At 56.5% G+C, this 19,140-nt stretch overlaps 1 protein-coding gene across 4 annotated transcripts; it reads right to left on the reverse strand.

Annotated features, from left to right (window-relative positions):
- Positions 1–326: 326 nt before the first annotated feature.
- TPRA1 (transmembrane protein adipocyte associated 1) lies at positions 327–19,139 on the reverse strand. Of its 4 annotated transcripts, none has more exons than XM_054481240.2 (11): positions 19,049–19,139; positions 8,191–8,332; positions 7,909–8,041; positions 4,208–4,294; positions 4,039–4,111; positions 3,835–3,914; positions 3,157–3,267; positions 2,966–3,026; positions 2,658–2,760; positions 2,440–2,520; positions 327–1,037 (listed from the first exon to the last, which is right to left on the reverse strand). In XM_054481240.2, the coding sequence occupies exons 2-11, from the start codon at positions 8,313–8,315 to the stop codon at positions 770–772; spliced, it is 1,122 nt and encodes a 373-aa protein (XP_054337215.1). In that variant the 5' UTR covers positions 8,316–8,332; positions 19,049–19,139; the 3' UTR covers positions 327–769. The 4 variants fall into 4 exon arrangements, with proteins under 4 accessions (XP_054337215.1, XP_054337216.1, XP_063517774.1 ...); XM_054481241.2 differs by lacking the exon at positions 19,049–19,139 and adding an exon at positions 18,981–18,999; XM_063661704.1 differs by lacking the exon at positions 19,049–19,139 and adding an exon at positions 12,451–12,469.
- Position 19,140: the final 1 nt, after the last annotated feature.

Genomic DNA, 19,140 nt, shown 5'->3' on the forward strand with positions numbered 1-19,140 from the left:
TTCTGAGTCCTACTGGAGCTGAGCAGAAAGAACTGGCTGCCCAAGACAACAGTGTGTGTCTCTGACAAAGGGAGAGGGGCTGGCTCACAAACATAGTTCTCCTCTCTCTCCATGTCTGTCCCCCCTACTCAGATGGGCCCAGGGGCAGGGGCAGCTGGGATCCTGTTTTCTCTCCACCTCCCCAGCAGCCAGCCAGGGCTTGGGCACTGGGGACTGTTCCTTGGTTGAGCAAAGAGGTCCCCTGAGCCTCCCAGCCCCCTCACCCAGCCCTCAGGCTCCTGAAAGGAACCAGCCCCGGTATTCCTGCAAAACCTCCACTTAGCACCTTCTGCTCCGTTTCCTTTTTATTAAAAAATAGATCAAGAAAATATACACACTTCAGTCCATCCACCATGGTGGATGCTTTCAGGAGGCCAAAGCACCATGGGGATGGGATGGAGGCATTGGGAGAGCCAGCCCTGCCCTGGTGCCAAGGGTGCAGAGAAGGAAGGTACCCTCAGCCAACCTTGCCAAGCATGGCCCTGGAAAGAAAGCCTGGGCCATGTCACTGAGCAGTATGAGAGCAGGTGGGAAGGGGAGGAGGGTCCCCAGTGACAGCAGAGATGGCAAAGGGGATTGGGAGTCCCAGGGAGGTGGGGCCTCCAGACTCATGTAGGAACAGGGCCACACAGGGCTCAGAAGATCCCTTGACCTGGTCCTCCTCCCCGGGGAACTCTGGGCCTGCTGGCCTCCTCTCTGGCCTGTCCTCCACAGGCCCTAGCAGCCGCTCTCAGGCATTGATGGCCTTCCAGCGCTCGCTGTCTGTGCTGTTAATGCTGCCAGTGTGGCAGGGCATGGAAGCGATGTCATCCAGGTAGGCCACCCCACCGGCAGAGTCGAACTGCGTGCTCGAGTAGCTGGCAGCTGAGGCCCCAGCAGCCCCTGCAGCCTCCAGGCCCTCCCGCCGGGCCACAGCGTAGGGCTGGGGTAGGTGTACATCTGGCTCCTCTGTCTCGTCCACTTGGCATTTGTAGGAGAAGAGGATCTTGGGCTCCGAGCTGATAAAAGGAAGAGAGGGGCACGGGAGCCTCACTGAGTGATTCAAGAAGAGTCTTCCCCTCCAGGCTGATGGGGCCACCAGATAAGGAAGGAATCGACCAACAGTTGCCTGACACCCACCCCGAGTGGGCCTGTGAGCTGGACCCCAGAGCCCATCTAGACTTGTTTTGGAACCCAGCCCTCCTCCCCTTGGCTGTGAGCTCAGGCAGGGGGCATCTGTGCCTGCTTCCTCATGGTGAAATGGGTGCGTGGACACCGTGTGGAGGAAGAACGGACATAAATCATGAGCCTTCAACAGTGCCTGCCCAAGCACTCAGGAGACATTGGCTGTGGCCTCCGCCCCCACTCCTGTGAGCCCTGCTGCTCATGTTACCACCCACTCCACTCTGACCTGGTCCCTCGGCCCTCAGGGCAACTCTCCAAGGCAGACACACTACACCCAATTTACCAAAAGGAGCCTGAGGCTCAGGGGAGAAATTGTGTGCACAGATCCAAGCTGGGGCCATGGAAAAGTCTGGCCCTCTCCCAGCTTCACCCAGGTGGGAGGCTGATCCCCTCCCCACAAGACCTGGCAGGTGAGAAAGGGAGGACAAAACACGCACATTCTGACCACATTAGAGGCCTGGAGTGGGACCCCCAATCCCACGTCTTCAGCATCCCATCTCGCAGACGCTTCTGCAGATGCACATGTGCACAGCAGTGTACTCACCCCCAGAGAATCCAACTGACTTCCCACCCCAAACCTGCTCCCCACTTAAGTCTTCCCCCAGCAGGGTACAAGCTTCGTGAGGACAGGGATTTGCATCCACTGTGGGCCTCGCATCTTCTGGCTCTAGCAGTATCTGGCACACAGTAGGTGCTCAATGAATGCTTGCGAATGAATGAGTTAATATATTATTAAGTAAAAACCAGCAATGTAGAACAACGTGCACAGTCACTCTCTCTCTTGTGGGGAGAGTATGTCTGTGTGTACTGTACATACAATGTGCATATATATGTATGTATATGTGGATATGTGCATATATCTACATGTATGTATATGTTGAGCACGTGTTCATGTGTGTATGCATGCATGTGGGTGTGCATGTGCATGTTTGTGTGCATGTGCCCATGTGTATCCGTATGTGCATGTTTGTGTGTACATGTGTGCATGTGCATGTGTGCACGCTTGTGCAGCTGTATGTGCATGTGCACGTGTCCATGCACATTTGGGTGGGTGTCCGTATATCTGTGTGCATGTGCATGTGTATCTGTATGCGTGTGCCCATGTGCAGGTACGTATGTGCGTGCGCATGCGCATTGTATGCATACACAGCCTCGGCTTCAATCTTCACCCCCATGCTGGAAGAAGGCGCAGTTCCGCCGACAGCCACGCGGGGGCGCCGGCGGCCACAGACTCACCCGAAGAAGCCCCGGAGGAAAGCCACGTAGATGAGCGGAGCGAAGAAGCTGAAGTACAGGAAGGTTGTGGCATCTACACAGCTGCGGAGAAGGCGGGTCAGAGCGGGGCCTCCCAGTCCCATGCTGACTCCACACCTCCCCATGCCCCCAGTGGGTGGACACCCTGCCGCCCACTTCCCATGCCCCCACGAGGTAGACGCCGTGCGGCCCCCACGCACCAGAGCCCCTCGATGATGTCGAAGCACAGCAGCACACTCCCCAGCCCCTGCAGTAGGTTGAGCAGTGCCAGGATGCCCGCATACACGTAGAAGCTCCTCCGAGCTGGTGGCCGGACAGGGTGAGTCATGAAGTCCCACCCCGGACAGGCCAGGCTCTGCCTCCAGCACCTACCACCCTCAAGCCTGGTGTGTCCCCCAGGGCCCCTCTAGGCCTCCCTCTCACCCAGGGCTCTCCAGCTCCCAGCCACAGTGGCTCAGTAGACCCCTCCCATCCCCGCCTGTCCCAGAGCTGCCGGCCAGCTGCTCACAAGGCAGGGAGATGCGCTCCTTCAGCGGGGTCTTGGGAAGGACGACCACCAGAGAGTAGACCTACAGAGACAGGCAGGGCTGAGAAGGTGCTGGGGGCGCCAGCCCAGACCCACAGGCAGAAACCCAGGAATCCAATCCCTACCTGGCCCTGAGGCCCCAGCCGCCCCAGCTGCCCCAGCCTGAATCTCACCAGGAAGAAGAAGCAAGAGCTGACCAGCCAGAACTGGCGGCCCCCATGGCCATAGATATTAAAGTCCTCAGCTGAGAGATGGGCATCAGGGTACAGGATCTCCAGGGTCCCCTGCATGGGCAAGCAGGAAGGGATGAAGGGAGAGGATCTCAAGGCTTCTCTCTCCCAGGGGCTTTCCCTGATGCAAAGCCCCCTAAGCTCTCCACCACACCAAGTTCAGCCTCTTGGCCTGACCCTCAACTCACCTGCCCCAGCCTGCTCCCTGGCCATGTCCTGCCCAACTGATTGCAGCAACCAGAGCCGGCCCAGTCTTGGGCTGAGTCACATGGGGAAGGGGGCAGAGATGGACAAGGTGCAGTCCCCGCCCCCCAATCTAAGAAAGGGGCCTCTAGATGCATGCTTCTCAGGGGGGTCTGCGGACCTGCACTGTCCCTACCTGAACTCCTTATTAAAACGGCAAGTCCTGAGCCTCCCACCCTGGCGCCCTGGCCCACTGGATCCGAATCTCCAGGGGACCCCAGAACGTGCCTCGGTAACAAGCACCCCATGTGATTTCTCAGGTGCGAGGTTTTGAGAACTCTGAAGGTGATAAAGACTGGAAACCTGACCCAGACCCAGACGCAGCGGGTGCCTGGTGCCCTGACTGCTGGCGTCCCCTGCCCACACCCACCCTCTTACCTGGGTGACAGAGTAGGCCAGGGACAGCACTGTGGTGATGGCCAGCACCCGCTTGATGCTGGACTTGCTCTCCAGGTGGCCTGGAAGAAACATGCTGGTCAGTAGGCAGGAGCCAGCCCAGGTGACCACACCAGAGTCAGCCCACAGCCAGGGAGGGGCAGGGGAGAGCGTCACCGGGGCCCAAGAGCCCAGCGGTACACACACCAAAGGCCAGGCCCAGGATGATCACACTCAGCTCGATGGCCAGCAGGAAGAAGCGGGTGATCTCCCACAGGATCTGCACGCAGAGTGGGCACAGCGTCAGCCCAGGCCAGCATCCCCAGCCCACCCCAGGCCAGGCCTCCCCGGCCTCCCTCAGAGGGCCCAGCCACACCTTATCAGCAACAGTTGCAGCGTTCGAGGTGCTCACCGTCATGGATACCACGGCCCGGGCAATGCCCACCAGCGCCACCACAAACACCTGGTGGGCAAGGGAGTGGCATGGCAGTCAGGGAACAAGAGCCTCTGCGTTGGCAGGGGCAGCAAGCCCACCCCCATATCTACAGGAGCCTTTGATTCCTGAGGTCAGAAAGGAGGAAGGGGCAAGTCAGGGTGGGACACAGGGAGGTGGGATCAGGCTCCAGGAAGCAAGGCTCACAGAGTTGCAGACCCTCAACTGCAAGTGACTTCCAGCCTGGCCCTCCCCTCTCGGGGCCCCAGTTTCCTGGCTAGCACCAACAGACTTGGGCTGGTGAGTAGGAGTGAGCACGGTGGAGCCAGATGGGCCAGGTTCACATCACAAGCAGCAGGCTGCTGCTTCCTGGCTCTGTACCTTAGCTTTCTCATCTATAAAATGGGGGCAGAAACAAAACTACTGTGTTTGATTGTTGGGTCAGATGGGTTAACAGATGCAGCAGAAGCCTGCCTGGCACCCAGGAAGGGCCAAGTATACATTTGCTGTTATTATCGTATTCATAGTTTTAATTCTGAGGCACGCGGGACCAGGCAAAAGGTCACCGAGAAGAGGTGCGGAGACCTCTAGGGAAGCCACCGGCCCAGCAGGTTTCGCAAAAGTGCCTGCTCAGCATCTGTGGCACTTATCGGCCTGGTATATCCATCCCCTTCCTCTCCCTCCTCATCCCCACTTCGGTGGATCCAGGTGAGGCTGAGTCCACCACTCCTGGCTTCAGGGATGGGCCTGGGACACAGCACTGGCCAGTGGTGTGTGCCATTCCCCTGGCCTCAGGGCTGGTTCAGGGAAGGGCATAGGACCCAAGGGAGCCTCATGAGAGACCCAGGATGTTAGGTGCAGCTGCTGGGAAAGGCAGACGGAGGGCATGCAAGCCTGGCACCATGGACACCACCCTGCTGCCACAAGGGCAGATGGCAAGAGAGCAGGGCCATCAGGGAGATCCCAGGTTGAGTGGGAGATGGAGATGGTGCCCCAGCAGCACTGCTGTGCCCCCAAATCCTGCTGTGCCCCCAAATCCTGCTGTGCCTGAGGCCCAGGAACTGCCCAGTTTCTCAGTCAGAAACTGGCTTCTGTGAGTCTCAGCTGGCATTTCTGACACATGCCCAGATCCATATATACTCTGTCTTTTGTGCCATGAGAAATTGTGTCAGCAGGGCAGGCAGCAAAAGCAACAAACTGCCACACGCCTACTGTATGCCAGGCTCCCACTGGGCTGCAGCTATGCAGACGACTTCATAGGTGCTCACGTGAACACCATAGCTAAAGCAGAGTCAACATCTGCTATGCAGAAGGGCACTGGGGCACAGAGAGACCAAGCCACTGGCCCCAGGTCACACAGCAACATGGCTGGGGTTCAGAGCTGGACTTCCTGAGTCCACTCTTAACACTGCCTCCTGAACTCTTTAGGACAAAGTCCCCAAAAGTTGATGGGCTGGGCCCTGTTATATGTTCCTGGACATTTAGCCCTGGCTCTTTCTCCCTGCCTGCACTCCCCCCTACCCCACAAAAGGACATCTGCCTAGCATACAGCAGGTGTTTAATATCTATTGAATAAATACACAAATGAATAAATGGTGAGAGAAGCAGTGGGAGAGAAGCAGAAAAGAAAGCAGGCCTCAGTTCCCAGTCCTGTCTACCACCATCTGGTAGGTGTGAGGGACATCAGGCCACTACAGCCTCCAGGCTTCCCCAGCCCCTTGTCTGTCTCTCTGCCTGCCCACAGCCCACTCCTCTGACTGGGAAGTTCTGGGCTAGACCACAAAGAGGGGACCAGGGAGCCACTCAGCTCTCATGTGGTGGTATCCAAGGGCCACAGAGAAGGGAGGACTCCAGTCAGGCAGGCCCTACAGGCAGGGGAAGGGCACCCTGAAGGAAGGGAGCTGGACAGCCCACATCCGAAGCCCATACCTGGACAGCCTGTACCCGAAGCCCACACCAGGACAGCCTGCACCCGAAGCCCACACCAGGACAGCCTGCACCCGAAGCCCACACCAGGACAGCCCGCACCTGAAGCCCACACCAGGACAGCCTGCACCCGAAGCCCACACCAGGACAGCCCGCATCCGAAGCCTACACCTGGACAGCCCGCACCCAAAGCCCACACCAGGACAGCCCGCACCCGAAGCCCACACCAGGACAGCCCGCATCCGAAGCCTACACCTGGACAGCCCACACCTGAAGCCCACACCAGGACAGCCCGCACCCAAAGCCCACACCAGGACAGCCCGCACCCGAAGCCCACACCAGGACAGCCCGCATCCGAAGCCTACACCTGGACAGCCTACACCTGAAGCCCACACCAGGACAGCCCGCACCCAAAGCCCACACCAGGACAGCCCGCACCCGAAGCCCACACCAGGACAGCCCGCATCCGAAGCCCACACCAGGACAGCCCGCATCCGAAGCCTACACCTGGACAGCCTACACCTGAAGCCCACACCAGGACAGCCTGCACCCAAAGCCCACACCAGGACAGCCCGCACCCGAAGCCCACACCAGGACAGCCCGCATCCGAAGCCTACACCTGGACAGCCTACACCTGAAGCCCACACCAGGACAGCCCGCACCCAAAGCCCACACCTGGACAGCCCACACCTGGAGCCCATACCTGGCACCTATACCGGGACAGCCCACACCTGGAGCCCATACCTGGCACCTATACTGGGACAGCCCACACCTGGAGCCCACACCTGGCGCCTATACCGGGACAGCCCACACCTGGAGCCCACACCTGGCGCCTATACCGGGACAGCCCACACCTGGAGCCCACACCTGGCGCCTATACTGGGACAGCCCACACCTGGAGCCCATACCTGGCACCTATACTGGGACAGCCCACACCTGGAGCCCACACCTGGCGCCTATACCGGGACAGCCCACACCTGGAGCCCACACCTGGCGCCTATACCGGGACAGCCCACATTTGGAGCTGCCTTCTCAACCACAGCCCTGACACCTCTCCCCAGGCAACATGTGCCAGGACCACTAAGTGGTGAGAATGCAGCCTATCCCAGCAAGTAAGATGTCTTCTCCAGAGAAGTTTCAGGACAGATGGGGGACAAACGGATGGAGGATGCAGTGGGCATTTTCCCCACCCAGCATCCATTCCCCTCCCCTCTAGTGCCAGCTCCCCAATTCTGTTGTGGGCTCCCTCAGTCCATATGGTCCAGCTGAGCTGATGCTGCCTTCCCAGCTTCACAGTACCCCTTTCCTTGCTAGCCACGGTGCTTGGCTCAGGGATGAGGATGCTTGGCTGCCCTCCCAGCTTCACAGTACCCCTTTCCTTGCTAGCCACGGTGCTTGGCTCAGGGATCCTAGGTGGGCCAGTCAGAGGAAATCCCAGGTCTACACTGGCACTATCAGCAAACAGGCACTGTCTGCCTGAGGTGTAGAGGCAGGATGCTAGCTCAAAGTTGCTCTTGGCCATCTTCAACACCATATGAAGAGAACTCATCTGAGATAAGTCCCAAATTGAACAGAGATGCAGAAACAGATCCTAACGATATCATTTAACTGCCTGGATCCAGCCATACCTGAAGCTTAGTTTCATTATAGAAGCAGTTAATTCCCTTTTTGTTTAACCCAGTTGGAGCTGGCTTTTCTGTCAACTGCAGTGAACTCACCAAGATGTAGAAGGTGATAAAAATGGGGCTGGAGGTGATGCGGATCTTGGCCCGAGCAGATGGAAGCTTCCAGAGCAGGAAGATGAGGAAGAGCACATTGGGGATGAGCAGCAAGAGGTCCCAGTACCGGACCCTGGTGGATGGGCACAGGAGCTGGCTCACTGTCGAGGCCACATATCCACCTCCTCTCCAGCACACAATCTGCCCCACCCTCACTACCCCCCCACACCAGGAAAAGCCACTGACACTCAGTGAGCCTGCCCAGCATTGTGACTGCCTCACCTGGAGGTGCCAATATCTTCGTAGAGCAGCAGCAGGCAGCGATGAGGCACACTGATGTTTGGTGCCAGGGGTGGGGGTAGCGCTGTGCTCCCATTGGCCCAAGTCGCCTCCTCCAGGGTGTCCATCCTGCCAGCAGCCAGCCCTGGGGGAGTGACAGCCGCCCAGTGAGCAGCGCAGGAGCTGTGTGGCCTGGGCCACTGTCCTCCTTCCTCTGGACCTGGGACTCCCAGGGGAAAATCAGAGGGGCTGCACAGAGCACCCCTGTAAACCACCCTCCCCACCCACTGCAGCTCAGTGTGGGGCTCCACACAGGTCACAACCCAATCCCCCAGGCAGGGGCCCAGTCCCCCATCTCAGGCTCTATCTCACGACCTGCAAACAGTAACAAAGCCACCCCCTCAGCTGAGCATCTCCGTGTGCAAGGCACAGCCACTTGGCTTCTTTCAGTCCTGAGGGCCCATGAGAGCAGCATGGGTAAGAGCATAGGCTCTGGGTTCACAGCCCAGCCCTGCCCCTTCCTTCCTGTCCTCTCCATGCCTGTGACCCCCCACCATGGAATGGGTGTAACAAGTGAGGCTGTGGTGATGCTGAGTGCCTCAAACAAGGCAAACACGTGGGGAGTTCTTGGTAGCGGTCAGCCATGGTTCCAACCCGCCACACCATACAGAACTCAGAGGCCACTGACTCATGTGAGGCCACAGCACTGCTGAGGGCCAGAGCTGGGCACCATGCCCTCCTCAGTGGCATCCTCCGGCCCTTGTCTCCCTCAAGGGAAACAAGTCTCCATCAAGACAAAGATGGAGGGGACACTGAGCCGTGCCTGGGAGATGCACGGCTGGGGGAAGAGGCTGTACCACAGAGGGGCAGGGCAAGTGCGTCTGCAATGGCCAGGCTACAGGGTGAAGCCAGGGACAGGGTGGGCCCACAAGCCAGGGGCCCACATGACACTCTGAGCACAAGAGGTCGAGTCTAGCCTGGAAGACAGGAAAGCTGGTGGTCTGGGGTCCTGGGAACCACTCTGGGGTTGGGGGACTGAAGGTCTGGTTGGAAAACCAAGACTCCTAAGCTAGAGGACTCTCAGGGAACAGCAACAGGTACTTCCACAGGGAGTTCGGGGTGATCCAGGTGTGGCCTGGGGCACCAGAACGTAACAGATGCCAACATTTAGAATGATTTGAACAGATTGGGCCGGATGCCCATGACTCTGCTGCACCAGGAATGCTTGTAAAGGCTGTGGATGACAGCCCCAGGCGGGGAGCAGCCCCAGAGCATGGGCATAAATGGTGGCAGGTTCCTACAGTTGACACTGCACAGCATAAAAAGAACGACCCACTGTTACAGGCAACACAAATGACTCTCAGAAGTGATATAGCATGAAGCCAGGCAAAGGGCTGACAGGCATATGATCCATGGAGAAATGCAGACAGGGCGCCTTTGGGGAGATGAAGAGCATGGTAATTGGGGGAGGCCTGCCAGTGTCTGGGTGTCAGATCCAGGTGGTGGGTACACAGGTGTGTTCACTGTGTGGTAATTCATCGAGCCACACACCGATGACTCCTAAGTCGTAGGTGTACTTCAGTAAATTTTAAAAAGTAAAAAAGATGTGGCCGGGCACGGTGGCTCATGCCTGTAATCCTAGCACTTTGGGAGGCCGAGGCGGGCAGATTGCCTGAGCTCAGGAGTTCGGGACCAGCCTGGGCAACATGGTGAAACCCCATCTCTACTAAAATACAAAAAAAAAAAAAAAAAAAAAATTAGCTGGGCATGGCGGCATGTGCCTATAGTCCCAGCTACTCAGGAGGCTGAGGCAGAAGAATTGCTTGAATCCAGGTGGCAGAGCTTGCAGTGAGCCAAGATGGTGCCACTGTGCTCCAGCCTGGGCGACAGAGCGAGACTCCATCTCAAAAAAAAAAAAAAAAAAAAAAAAAAAGATGTGTCCCGACAACACATCAAGGGCCCAGGCCTCCCCTTCAGCAAGGAGCAGCCCAGTGAGCTGCATGCCTGTCAGCAAGGTCTGCAGAAACGCAACAGGAGCCCTGCTTGTGTTGTCGCCAAAGCTATCCCTGAACAACAGCAGCCCAAGACAGGGCTGGGGGGACTTAGGAATATTCCCATTGCTGGTCCAAGCCCTTAAACACCGGAACACCTCTGGATGAAAGGGAGGGAAGACTCTGAAGGGGGCGGGCCATGGGCTGGGGCTCAGGTTGCTCCAGTGGGCCACTCACTGGCTCTGGGATCAAGTCTCCATTCACACCTGCAATCCCAACACTTTGGGAGGCTGAGGAGGGAGGACTGCTTGAGCTCAGGAGTTCCAGACCAGCCTGGGCAACATAGCAAGACCTCATCTCTACAAAAAAATACAAAAATTGGCTGGGTGTGGAGGCTCACGCCAGTAATCCCAGCACTTTGGGAGGCCAAGGCAGGCGGATCACTTGTGGTCAGGAGTTCAAGACAAGCCTGGCCAACATGCCAAAACCCCATCTCTATTAAAAAATACAAAAATTAGCCGGGCATGGTGGCGTGCAGCTGTAATGCCAGCTACTTGGAAGGCTGAGGCAGGAGAATGGCTCGAACCCAGGAGGTGGAGGTTGCAGTGAGCTGAGATTGTGCCACTGCACTCCAGCCTGGGCGACAGGGCAAGACTCTGTCTCAAAAACAAACAAACAAAAAAGGTTGGGCACGGTGGCTCACACCTGTAATCCCAGCACTTTGGGAGGCTGAGGTAGGCGGATCACCTGAGGTTGGGAGTTTGAGGCCAGACTGACCAACATGGAGAAACCCCGCCTCTACTAAAAAAAAAAATGCAAAATTAGGGCCAGGCACGGTGGCTCACACCTGTAATCCCAGCACTTTGGGAGGCCAAGGCGGGTGGATCACCTGAGGTCAGGAGTTCGAGACCACCCTGACCAACATGGAAAAACCCTGTCTCTACTAAAAAACAAAATTAGCCAGGCATGGTGGCACATGCCTGTAATCCCAGCTACTCAGGAGGCTGAGGCAGGAGAATCCCTTGAACCCGGGAGGCGTGGGTTGCATTTAGCTGAGATCACACCATTGCTCTCCAGCCTGGGCGACAGAGCAAGACTCCATCTCAAAAAAAAAAAAAAAATTAGCCAGGCATGGGGGTGCATGCCTGTAATCCCAGCTACTCAGGAGGCTGAGGCAGGAGAATCACTTGAACCCAGGAGGCAGAGGTTGAGTTTAGCTGAGATCGCACCATTGCTCTCCAGCCTGGGCAACAAGAGTGAAACTCCATCTCAGAAAAAAAAAAAAGAAATAAACAAATACAAAACTTAGCCAGGTATAGTGGTGCATACCTGTAGTCGCAGCTAATAGGAAGGCTGAGGCGGGAGGATGGCTTGAGCCCAGGAGTTCAAGGCTGCAGTGAGCTATGATCGTGCCACTGCACTCCAGCCTGGGTGACAGAGTGGGACCCTGCCTCAAAAAAGAATTAATTAATTAATTAAAAATAATAAAATGAGGCCATAGCTGCAATCTTCAAGTGATGGGGAATATTAAAGAGAACAAATGCCTCACACATAGTAGATCCTAAGAAAGAAGACGGCTCCTTCCCTACTGTTGGGAGGGGGCAAAGAAGCCCACCCTTCATTCATACATGCTTTTTTTTTTTTGAGACGTTGTCTTGCTCTGTTGCCAGGCTATAGAGTGCAGTGGCCTGATCTCGGCTCATTTCAACCTCTGCCTCCCAGGTTCAAGCGATTCCCCTGCCTCAGCCTCCTGAGTAGCTGGGGCTACAGGCATGTGCCACCATACCCAGCTAATTTTTTGTATTTTAGTAGAGACGGGGTTTCATCACGTTGGCCAGGATGGTCTTGATCTCCTGACCTCGTGATCCGCCCACCTCGGCCTCCCAAAGTGCTGGGATTACAGGTATGAGCCACCATGCCCAGCCCACACATGCTTTCATTTGCTCGGCAGACCTGAACTAGCACCTACTGGGTGCCAGGCACAAGTCTAGGTGGTTGGACATGGCATGGAACAGAGCAGACAAGGCCCTGCCCTCACAGCGAGGTGAAGCCAATAACGAGCATGAAAACCCTATTTAAAAAGCAAACTTGGGAAAAAAAAAAAACACAAACTTGACAGGGCACGGTGGCTCACGCCTGTAATCCCAACACTTTGGGAGGCCGAGGTGGGAGGATCACTTGAGCCCAGGAGTTTGAGACCAGCCTGAGCCACATAGCAAGACGCTATTTCTACAAAAAGTTTAAAAAACTAGCCAGGTATGGTGGTGCATACCTGTAGTCTTAGCTACTCGGTGGGGCCAAGGTGGGAGGATCACTTGAGCCCAGGAGATCCAGGCAGCAGCAAGCTATGATGACACCACTGCACTCCAGGCTGGGCCACAGAGTGAGACCCTGTCTCAAAAAAAAAAAAAAAAAAAAAAAAAAACGCAAACTTCTAGAGACAAATGCTAAGTGAAGAAAACAGAGGTGGAGCAGAATGACAAGAAACACAGTAGAGACTGCTGGGGTCCCCCAACATCTACCCTTCTCTTTAGTGACGGAACCCACAGAGTTTAGCTTGCATATCGCTTCCCAGCACAATAGGGACCTTTCCCAGCTTCCCTGCAACTGGGTGTGGCCATGTGGCTGAGTTTTATCCAACTGGACACAAGCTGAGACAGGCTGACAGTCCTTCAGCCTGTCATTTGATCTAATCCCATGGTGTGAAGACGTAAACTCTACAACAGAGGCCCAACGAAGATAAAAACCCTGACTTGTCTTTAAATATAACTGTTTTTTGTGATAAACATATGACACAAGCAGAGCGAGGTCTGCTAATTTCAGGTCATGCCCTCCTCCCTTCCCGGTGGCTGGAATATAGATACAACAGTGGGAGCAAGAGCAGCCTCCTCAGACCACGAGGCAGAAACCCTGTACAAGGGTAACAGAGCAATGAGAAAGAAGGTGTCTGGGTCCCCAGCACAATGAGGCCTCCATGCATGTACTGGACTGCTTGCACAGAGGCTGTCATGCATAGATAAAAATAATCTATTTTATTATCCTAGCCTTTGTTTCAACAGCTAGCCCAAATCCCAATGAATATAAAGGTACTGCTTGGACTGGGTGGTCAAACAAGGTGACATTTTGAGCCGAGATCTCAATAAATAAGCAAGAGCCAGCCTTGGAAAGATCGAGATAAAGAACATTCCAGGGAGAATCACCTGAGATCCAGATGCACAGGTCCAGAGGTAGAAACAGGTTTGGCCTGCCCCAAGGGCAAAAAACAGGCCAGGGTAGCTGATACCAGAAAGGTTGGCAGGGCCAGGTCCCACATGCAACTCGACTTCACTCTAAGTGCAATCAGAAGGGTGTCACAAGGAGTGAGAGGTCTGGTTTCTGTGGGGACAGGATGCCAGTGAAAAGGGACTGAAGTGGAGGAGGAGCAGAGACAGGGAGGCCATGAGGAGCTCCTGCAACAGTCCAGGCATGAGAGGACAGAGGCTTGCACTAGTGGCAGCAGCGCAGGTGGAACAGAGGGACTTGGGAGACCTTTGGGAGGCTCGGCCAACAAGACCCACTGACAGATCAAACACAGGGAATAAGAGAAGAGGCCAAAGAAGGCTGATGGTGCAGTTTCTGGCCTGAGTCACTGGATGTTTTGCAACTGAGGCCAACACTGCCCACCAGACACTGTCCCCTTCTTCCTCACTAACAAGCTACTATTTTGTTCAGGATCCCTCCATAAAACCTAGTGTTCAAGCAGGGGCCCCTCCCCAGCACCAGAAGTTGAGTCTCCATTAATTTCAGCCAGTGGTCTCTGGGGTGGAGCCGGTGTGGAGCACTGCTCTAGTTTGACATGGCAACTGCTAGGGGATGGAGGACTGTGGATTTTTTTGTGTGCAGGGTCCAGGGCTGCCAAATGTCTGCAATGCATAGGACAGTCCACCAAATGAGTAACTAACTGTCCTCCCCTACAGCTAGCATGCCCTGCAGAGTGGCTCTGGTCAAAGTCAAGAAGGGTGGCCCTTCTGCTCCTGGCCAGCGGTTGGTTGAGGCAAAGGCATGTGATGCCTCATGGGGGGATCTGCACCTGTGTGGGGCAGTAGAGGGCGTGGTGTCCAGAACTGTCTTCCTGCACCCCTGGAGGACTGGGCCACCACGCTGAGCATGCAGGAGCTTACAGCTGGAAGCGGGTGTACAGCGCGCCTCCTGCATGACTTCTGGTGGCATGACATAATACCTTGTAACTTTGAGTTGAGAATATCAGTGACCTGATGAAGGAGGGAGATTCTACAGCCCTCTCCTCCCCACCCCATTATTTATTTATTTATATATTTTTGAGACAAAGTCTCATTCTGTCACCCAGGCTAGAGTGCAGTGGTGCAATCTCGGCTCACTGCAACCTCTGCTTCCCAAGTTCAGCCTTCTGGGTTCAAGCAGTCTTCCCATCTCAGCCTCCCAAGTAGCTAGGATCACAAGTGTGCACCACCACACCTGGCTAATTTTTGTATTTTTAGTAGAGACAGGGTTTTGCCATGTTGGCCAGGCTGGTCTAGAACTCCGGACCTCAAGTGATCCACCTGCCTGAGCCTCCCAAAGTGCTGAGATTACAGGTATGGGCTACCATGACCAGCCATCCCCACCCCTATTATAAAGCCAAGCAAGGCAGAGCAAATGCCTGGTCCTAGCAGCCCAGCACCAACTCTGACCCAGGATGGAATGTCACGTAGCCCCAAGACAGGCAGGGCCAGGGTGCAGGCCAGGAACCCAGCAGTCACCAGCAAGCTGAGAGGCCCCTTGCGGCACAGAAGCCCGTGGTGAGGAGCAGGGGCAGGGAGTAGGAGAGTCGGGAAGTCAAGCAGAGTCCAGGGTATGGAGGGCGGGGTGGGCTTCTGGTTTTGCCTGCCCAGCATCCAGGCTCCTGCCAGTTGGTAAGAGCACCGTTTTCCTGAGGTTGAAACTTAGGTCCCAGACTCTAGACTCTCTGGAAGTTTAGGGATGCCTGACTCTAACCCTTCACAACCCAGGGAATGCACCTGTGAACTAAGTCTGGCTAGTCAGGATGTTCCATCATCCTGGCCAATGAAAATCTGCCCTGAGGCTTTTGATCTAAATTATTATTCAAATAAATTATTAGAGCAAAAGTCTCAGGGCAGATTCTCATTGACAATTGAGGAAACACTCTCTGCTGAGCTCAGTAAGTCAAGGCTGTACCACCTTGACCTCACGCTCAGGGACCCGCCTCAGAGTAAAGCCGACACGGAGGAGTGGAGAGCTGAGGCACGGATGGAGACAGATCTTGATGAGCTCACTGGAGCCGCTGGATTCAGCCTAAAGCCAGTCCTACCCGCTTGGACTTTTCAGTTATAAAACCCAACAAATCCCCTTTTCTGCCTAGGTCAATTTGAGTCTGATTTCTCTAATTCACCACTGAAAAACCTCCAGCTAACACAGGTTATGGAGTCAACAAGACGGGGCTGCACTGCTGGTTCTGCCACGTGCTTGCTGTGTGACCTGGGGTGAGTCACTCCCCCTCCAAGTATCATGGGGACAACATCTGCCTAATAAGGGTGCCGTAAGGATCAAACAAAACCAGGGAGGTAAACATCTACAAAAGTGACACATGTACAAAGGTGGTTGCTGCTTTTCTTTTTTTTTTTTTTTTGAGACAGAGTCTTGCTCTGTCGTCCAGGCTGGAGTGCAGTGGCACGATCTCGGCTCACTGCAACCTCCACCTCCCGGGTTCAAGCAATTCTCCCACCTCAGCCTCCCAAGTTGCTGGGATTACCAGAGAAGGGACTGAAGGGCAAGGAGGGAAAGGAATTGGTTCCCAGGTCCATGGACCCCTTGTGAAGCCCCCATTGCTGTGGGGTCTGAGGAAAGACAGAGGAGGTGTCAGCTGCTCTCCCTGCCCCCACTCCCCTGCCAACAATGTAGCAACCTCTGTGCCCAACCTCTGCGCCCTGGCCTCCAACCCTGGGAGGGAGGTGCTTATGTTATCCGCATTGTGCATGTGGAGCTCAGAGGGGCAGCCACTTGCCAGGCCGGCAATTCAGGCTGTCTGTCTCCAGAGCCCAGGCCCCCAGTCAACAACTTGCCAGGTGCCCCTCTCCAGGCCTCGGTTTCTCCACCTGTGGGTCAAGCGCACCAGGCTTGTTCTAGAGCTATCTTCTCAGACCTGATATGGGAAATACCCTGGTGTTGTTAACATGCAGATGCTGCTCCCAAGGGCAGGGGTAGGGCTGACAGTCTGTGTTTCCCACAGGATCCCAGGTGGTGCCCCTACTGCTACTTGATCCAGCAACCACACTGGGGTTATGGGGCTGCTGGCCATACCAGGATTGACATTACCTATCAAAGCTTACGAAATAACTGAAGCACTGACTTTTTTTTTTTTTTTTTTGAGACAGAGTCTCGCTTTGTCGCCTAGGCTGGAGTGCAATGGTGCGATCTTGGCTCACTGCAACCTCCGCCTCCTGGATTCAAGCGATTCTCCCACCTCAGCCTCCTGAGTAGCTGGGATTACAGATGTGCACCACCACACCCGGCTAATTTTTGTATTTTTAGTAGAAATGGGGTTTCACCATGTTAGCCAAACTGGTCTCAAACTCCTGACCTCAGATGATCCACCCACCTCAGCCTCCCAAAGTGCTAGGATTATAGGCATGAGCCACCGCGCCTGGCCCGCACTGACTTTTAGTTAATAGGATGCACACTTCCTACGTGCAGATATGGTGCTCAGTGCTTTACACGTGGTGACACACTTAACAATGGCATCGCCCTCTAAGGGAGAGAGGACAATTACTGTACCCTTATACAGAGGAGAGGAGAGGCAGAGAAGGGGTCAGTCCTCAGCCTTCTCTACTTAGTTCTCTTAGACTGATGCTCCCAAGCACTGACAAGGAAGTGGGAGGGGTTGGTCAGCTCATGATAGGGGCCTAAGGGTGGTGAGAAGGGGTGGAGCCCAGGGGTGATTCTCAGAGGAGGAATTCCTGGGGTGCAGAGCACCCTGGGCAACCCCAGGCCTCCCAGGAACAGGGAAACTGGGACAGACTGTTTCTTCCACCTGGGAGGAGTCTCCCAGCCTCACAACATTCCAGGGGCCTCTGCCTCCCTCCCTCCCACCCAGTTGGGGGACAGGATGCTGGCTAGGCTCAGGTCATGGTCACGCAATGCAGGACCCGCTGAGAACGACTGGATAAGGCCTTCTCTCTCCTCTCTGGGACTCAGCTTTCCCTGCTCTCATCTGTGCAACAGGATTGACCAAACCCCACCCACGGCTACCAGATGGGAAACGCTGGGGAGAGGGGCCCTCAATGCTTCCCACACCAACGGGTTGTTGAGCTTACAAACCCTAGGGCCTAAGGGTGGTGAGAAAGGGTGGAGCCCAGGGGTGACAAGGTGGGGAAGGCTCCATAGGGCAGAGGCGAAGTTACTTTGCTCTCCCCTGTTGTCCTTCGGCGCCTTGGGGCTGGCAGGCGTGTGGTCCCTGTCCTAAGCCGGAGACCCCAGTAAGATGGGGAGGCCTGGGCCCAATCTGACCTGCACCGTGCCCTCCCTGGTTGCCTTCCACCTGCTGAGCTGGTCCGTTCCTCAAAGCCTTTGTGTTGGCTCTCCCCCAGCTCTCTCCTGACACCTCCTCTGAGAAGCCTTCCCTTCTCAGCTGTCTCCAAGCGCCCGAGCCGCGTCTGGGTGTTTACTACCCTCTATCCCGGAAGTGCTCAGGACTCGGTCCCCTAGAACACGGCCTGGCACGACACGAGTCCTCAACAGGTTGTCATGATGGGAACAACTGAATCTCCAGCACCGCCAAGCCCCGCTGGGGACTGGACGACCCCGCGGCGCCTCCTCACTGCAGAGAGGAGAGTAAAACCAGCCCCCACCCGCCTTCCCCGAGTCCAGGGGGAGCGGAGGCTTCGACACGGCCCCTCGCGGGGCAGCAAAGCCCCGAACCGGCGGCAGGCTTGGCTCAGGAGCACCTCGGGCGCTGCGGGCGGCCACCGTGGGGCTGGAGCCCGTGCCGCCACCCCGCGCCGGACCCGGTCGCCGAGGTCCGGATCTCCGCCCGCACTGCCTCCAGCCGGGGCCGAGCCCGACGCCGTTGCGTGCGGCTCCCTCCCGGGCCTCGCGTGCCCCCGCGCCCCGAGCGACTCCCGACTGCCCGGCGCTCCTCCCGTGGGTTCCCACAGCCAGGGCCTTCCCTCCCAAACGCCGCCTTGGCCGTCCGAGCTGCGCCCGAGCAGGAATGGGCCGCTCGCGGAGCAAGGAGGGGAACGGCGGCTGGGCTTCCCGCCGGGGCGAGGGACGGGGCTCCCCCTCTAGCTGCGGCAGGAGACGGGGAGAAGGCCCCTCCTTACCTGACAGCCCGGGCCGCGCTCAGGCCCGGCCGCCCCGGCCACCCATCCGCAGCGGCTGGGTGTGCGCGGACCCAGCACAGGCCGCGGGACTCCGGCCTCCAGCGCCAGACAAGGCGGCCGGGGCCGGGGAGCGTCGCGCAAGGAGCGCGCGCGACCGGCTCCGCGGAATGACGGCTAGGCAGGAAAGGCGAGGCGGGGTCAGCTCGCCGGGCCGCGAGTCTCGTGGACACTCTGCAGCCCTTCCCGACAGCGGCGACCGGGAAAGCAGGACCGTCTTTTTCGTCCAGCCCAAATTGAGAAAACGGCCACAGTCCCACAAGTCCCAGAGTCCCTGTTATCACTCAGGCCCGCCCTCTAACCTCCAGCAGCCTATAGGAATAAGCCATCACTGGAGGAAAAGGAAAAAAAAAAAAAAAAAGGTGGGACCGACCAATCAAATTCCCAAGAGGCGAAGCAGCCCGCTGACCTCTTAAAGAGACAGCACAGAGGAGGTACGGAGAGGAGACGCTGCTTCACGGAAGACAAGAGACCTACGTTTCTCACTCGGAAAGCGAGCGGAATCGAAGACTGGAAAGCTGAGGACGCGCCACCTCTCGCCCTGCGCGCCTTCCAGCTGGTAGCAGTTG

The sequence above is a fragment of the Pongo pygmaeus genome, chromosome 2 (assembly GCF_028885625.2).
Source record: "Pongo pygmaeus isolate AG05252 chromosome 2, NHGRI_mPonPyg2-v2.0_pri, whole genome shotgun sequence".
NCBI lineage: Eukaryota > Metazoa > Chordata > Mammalia > Primates > Hominidae > Pongo > Pongo pygmaeus.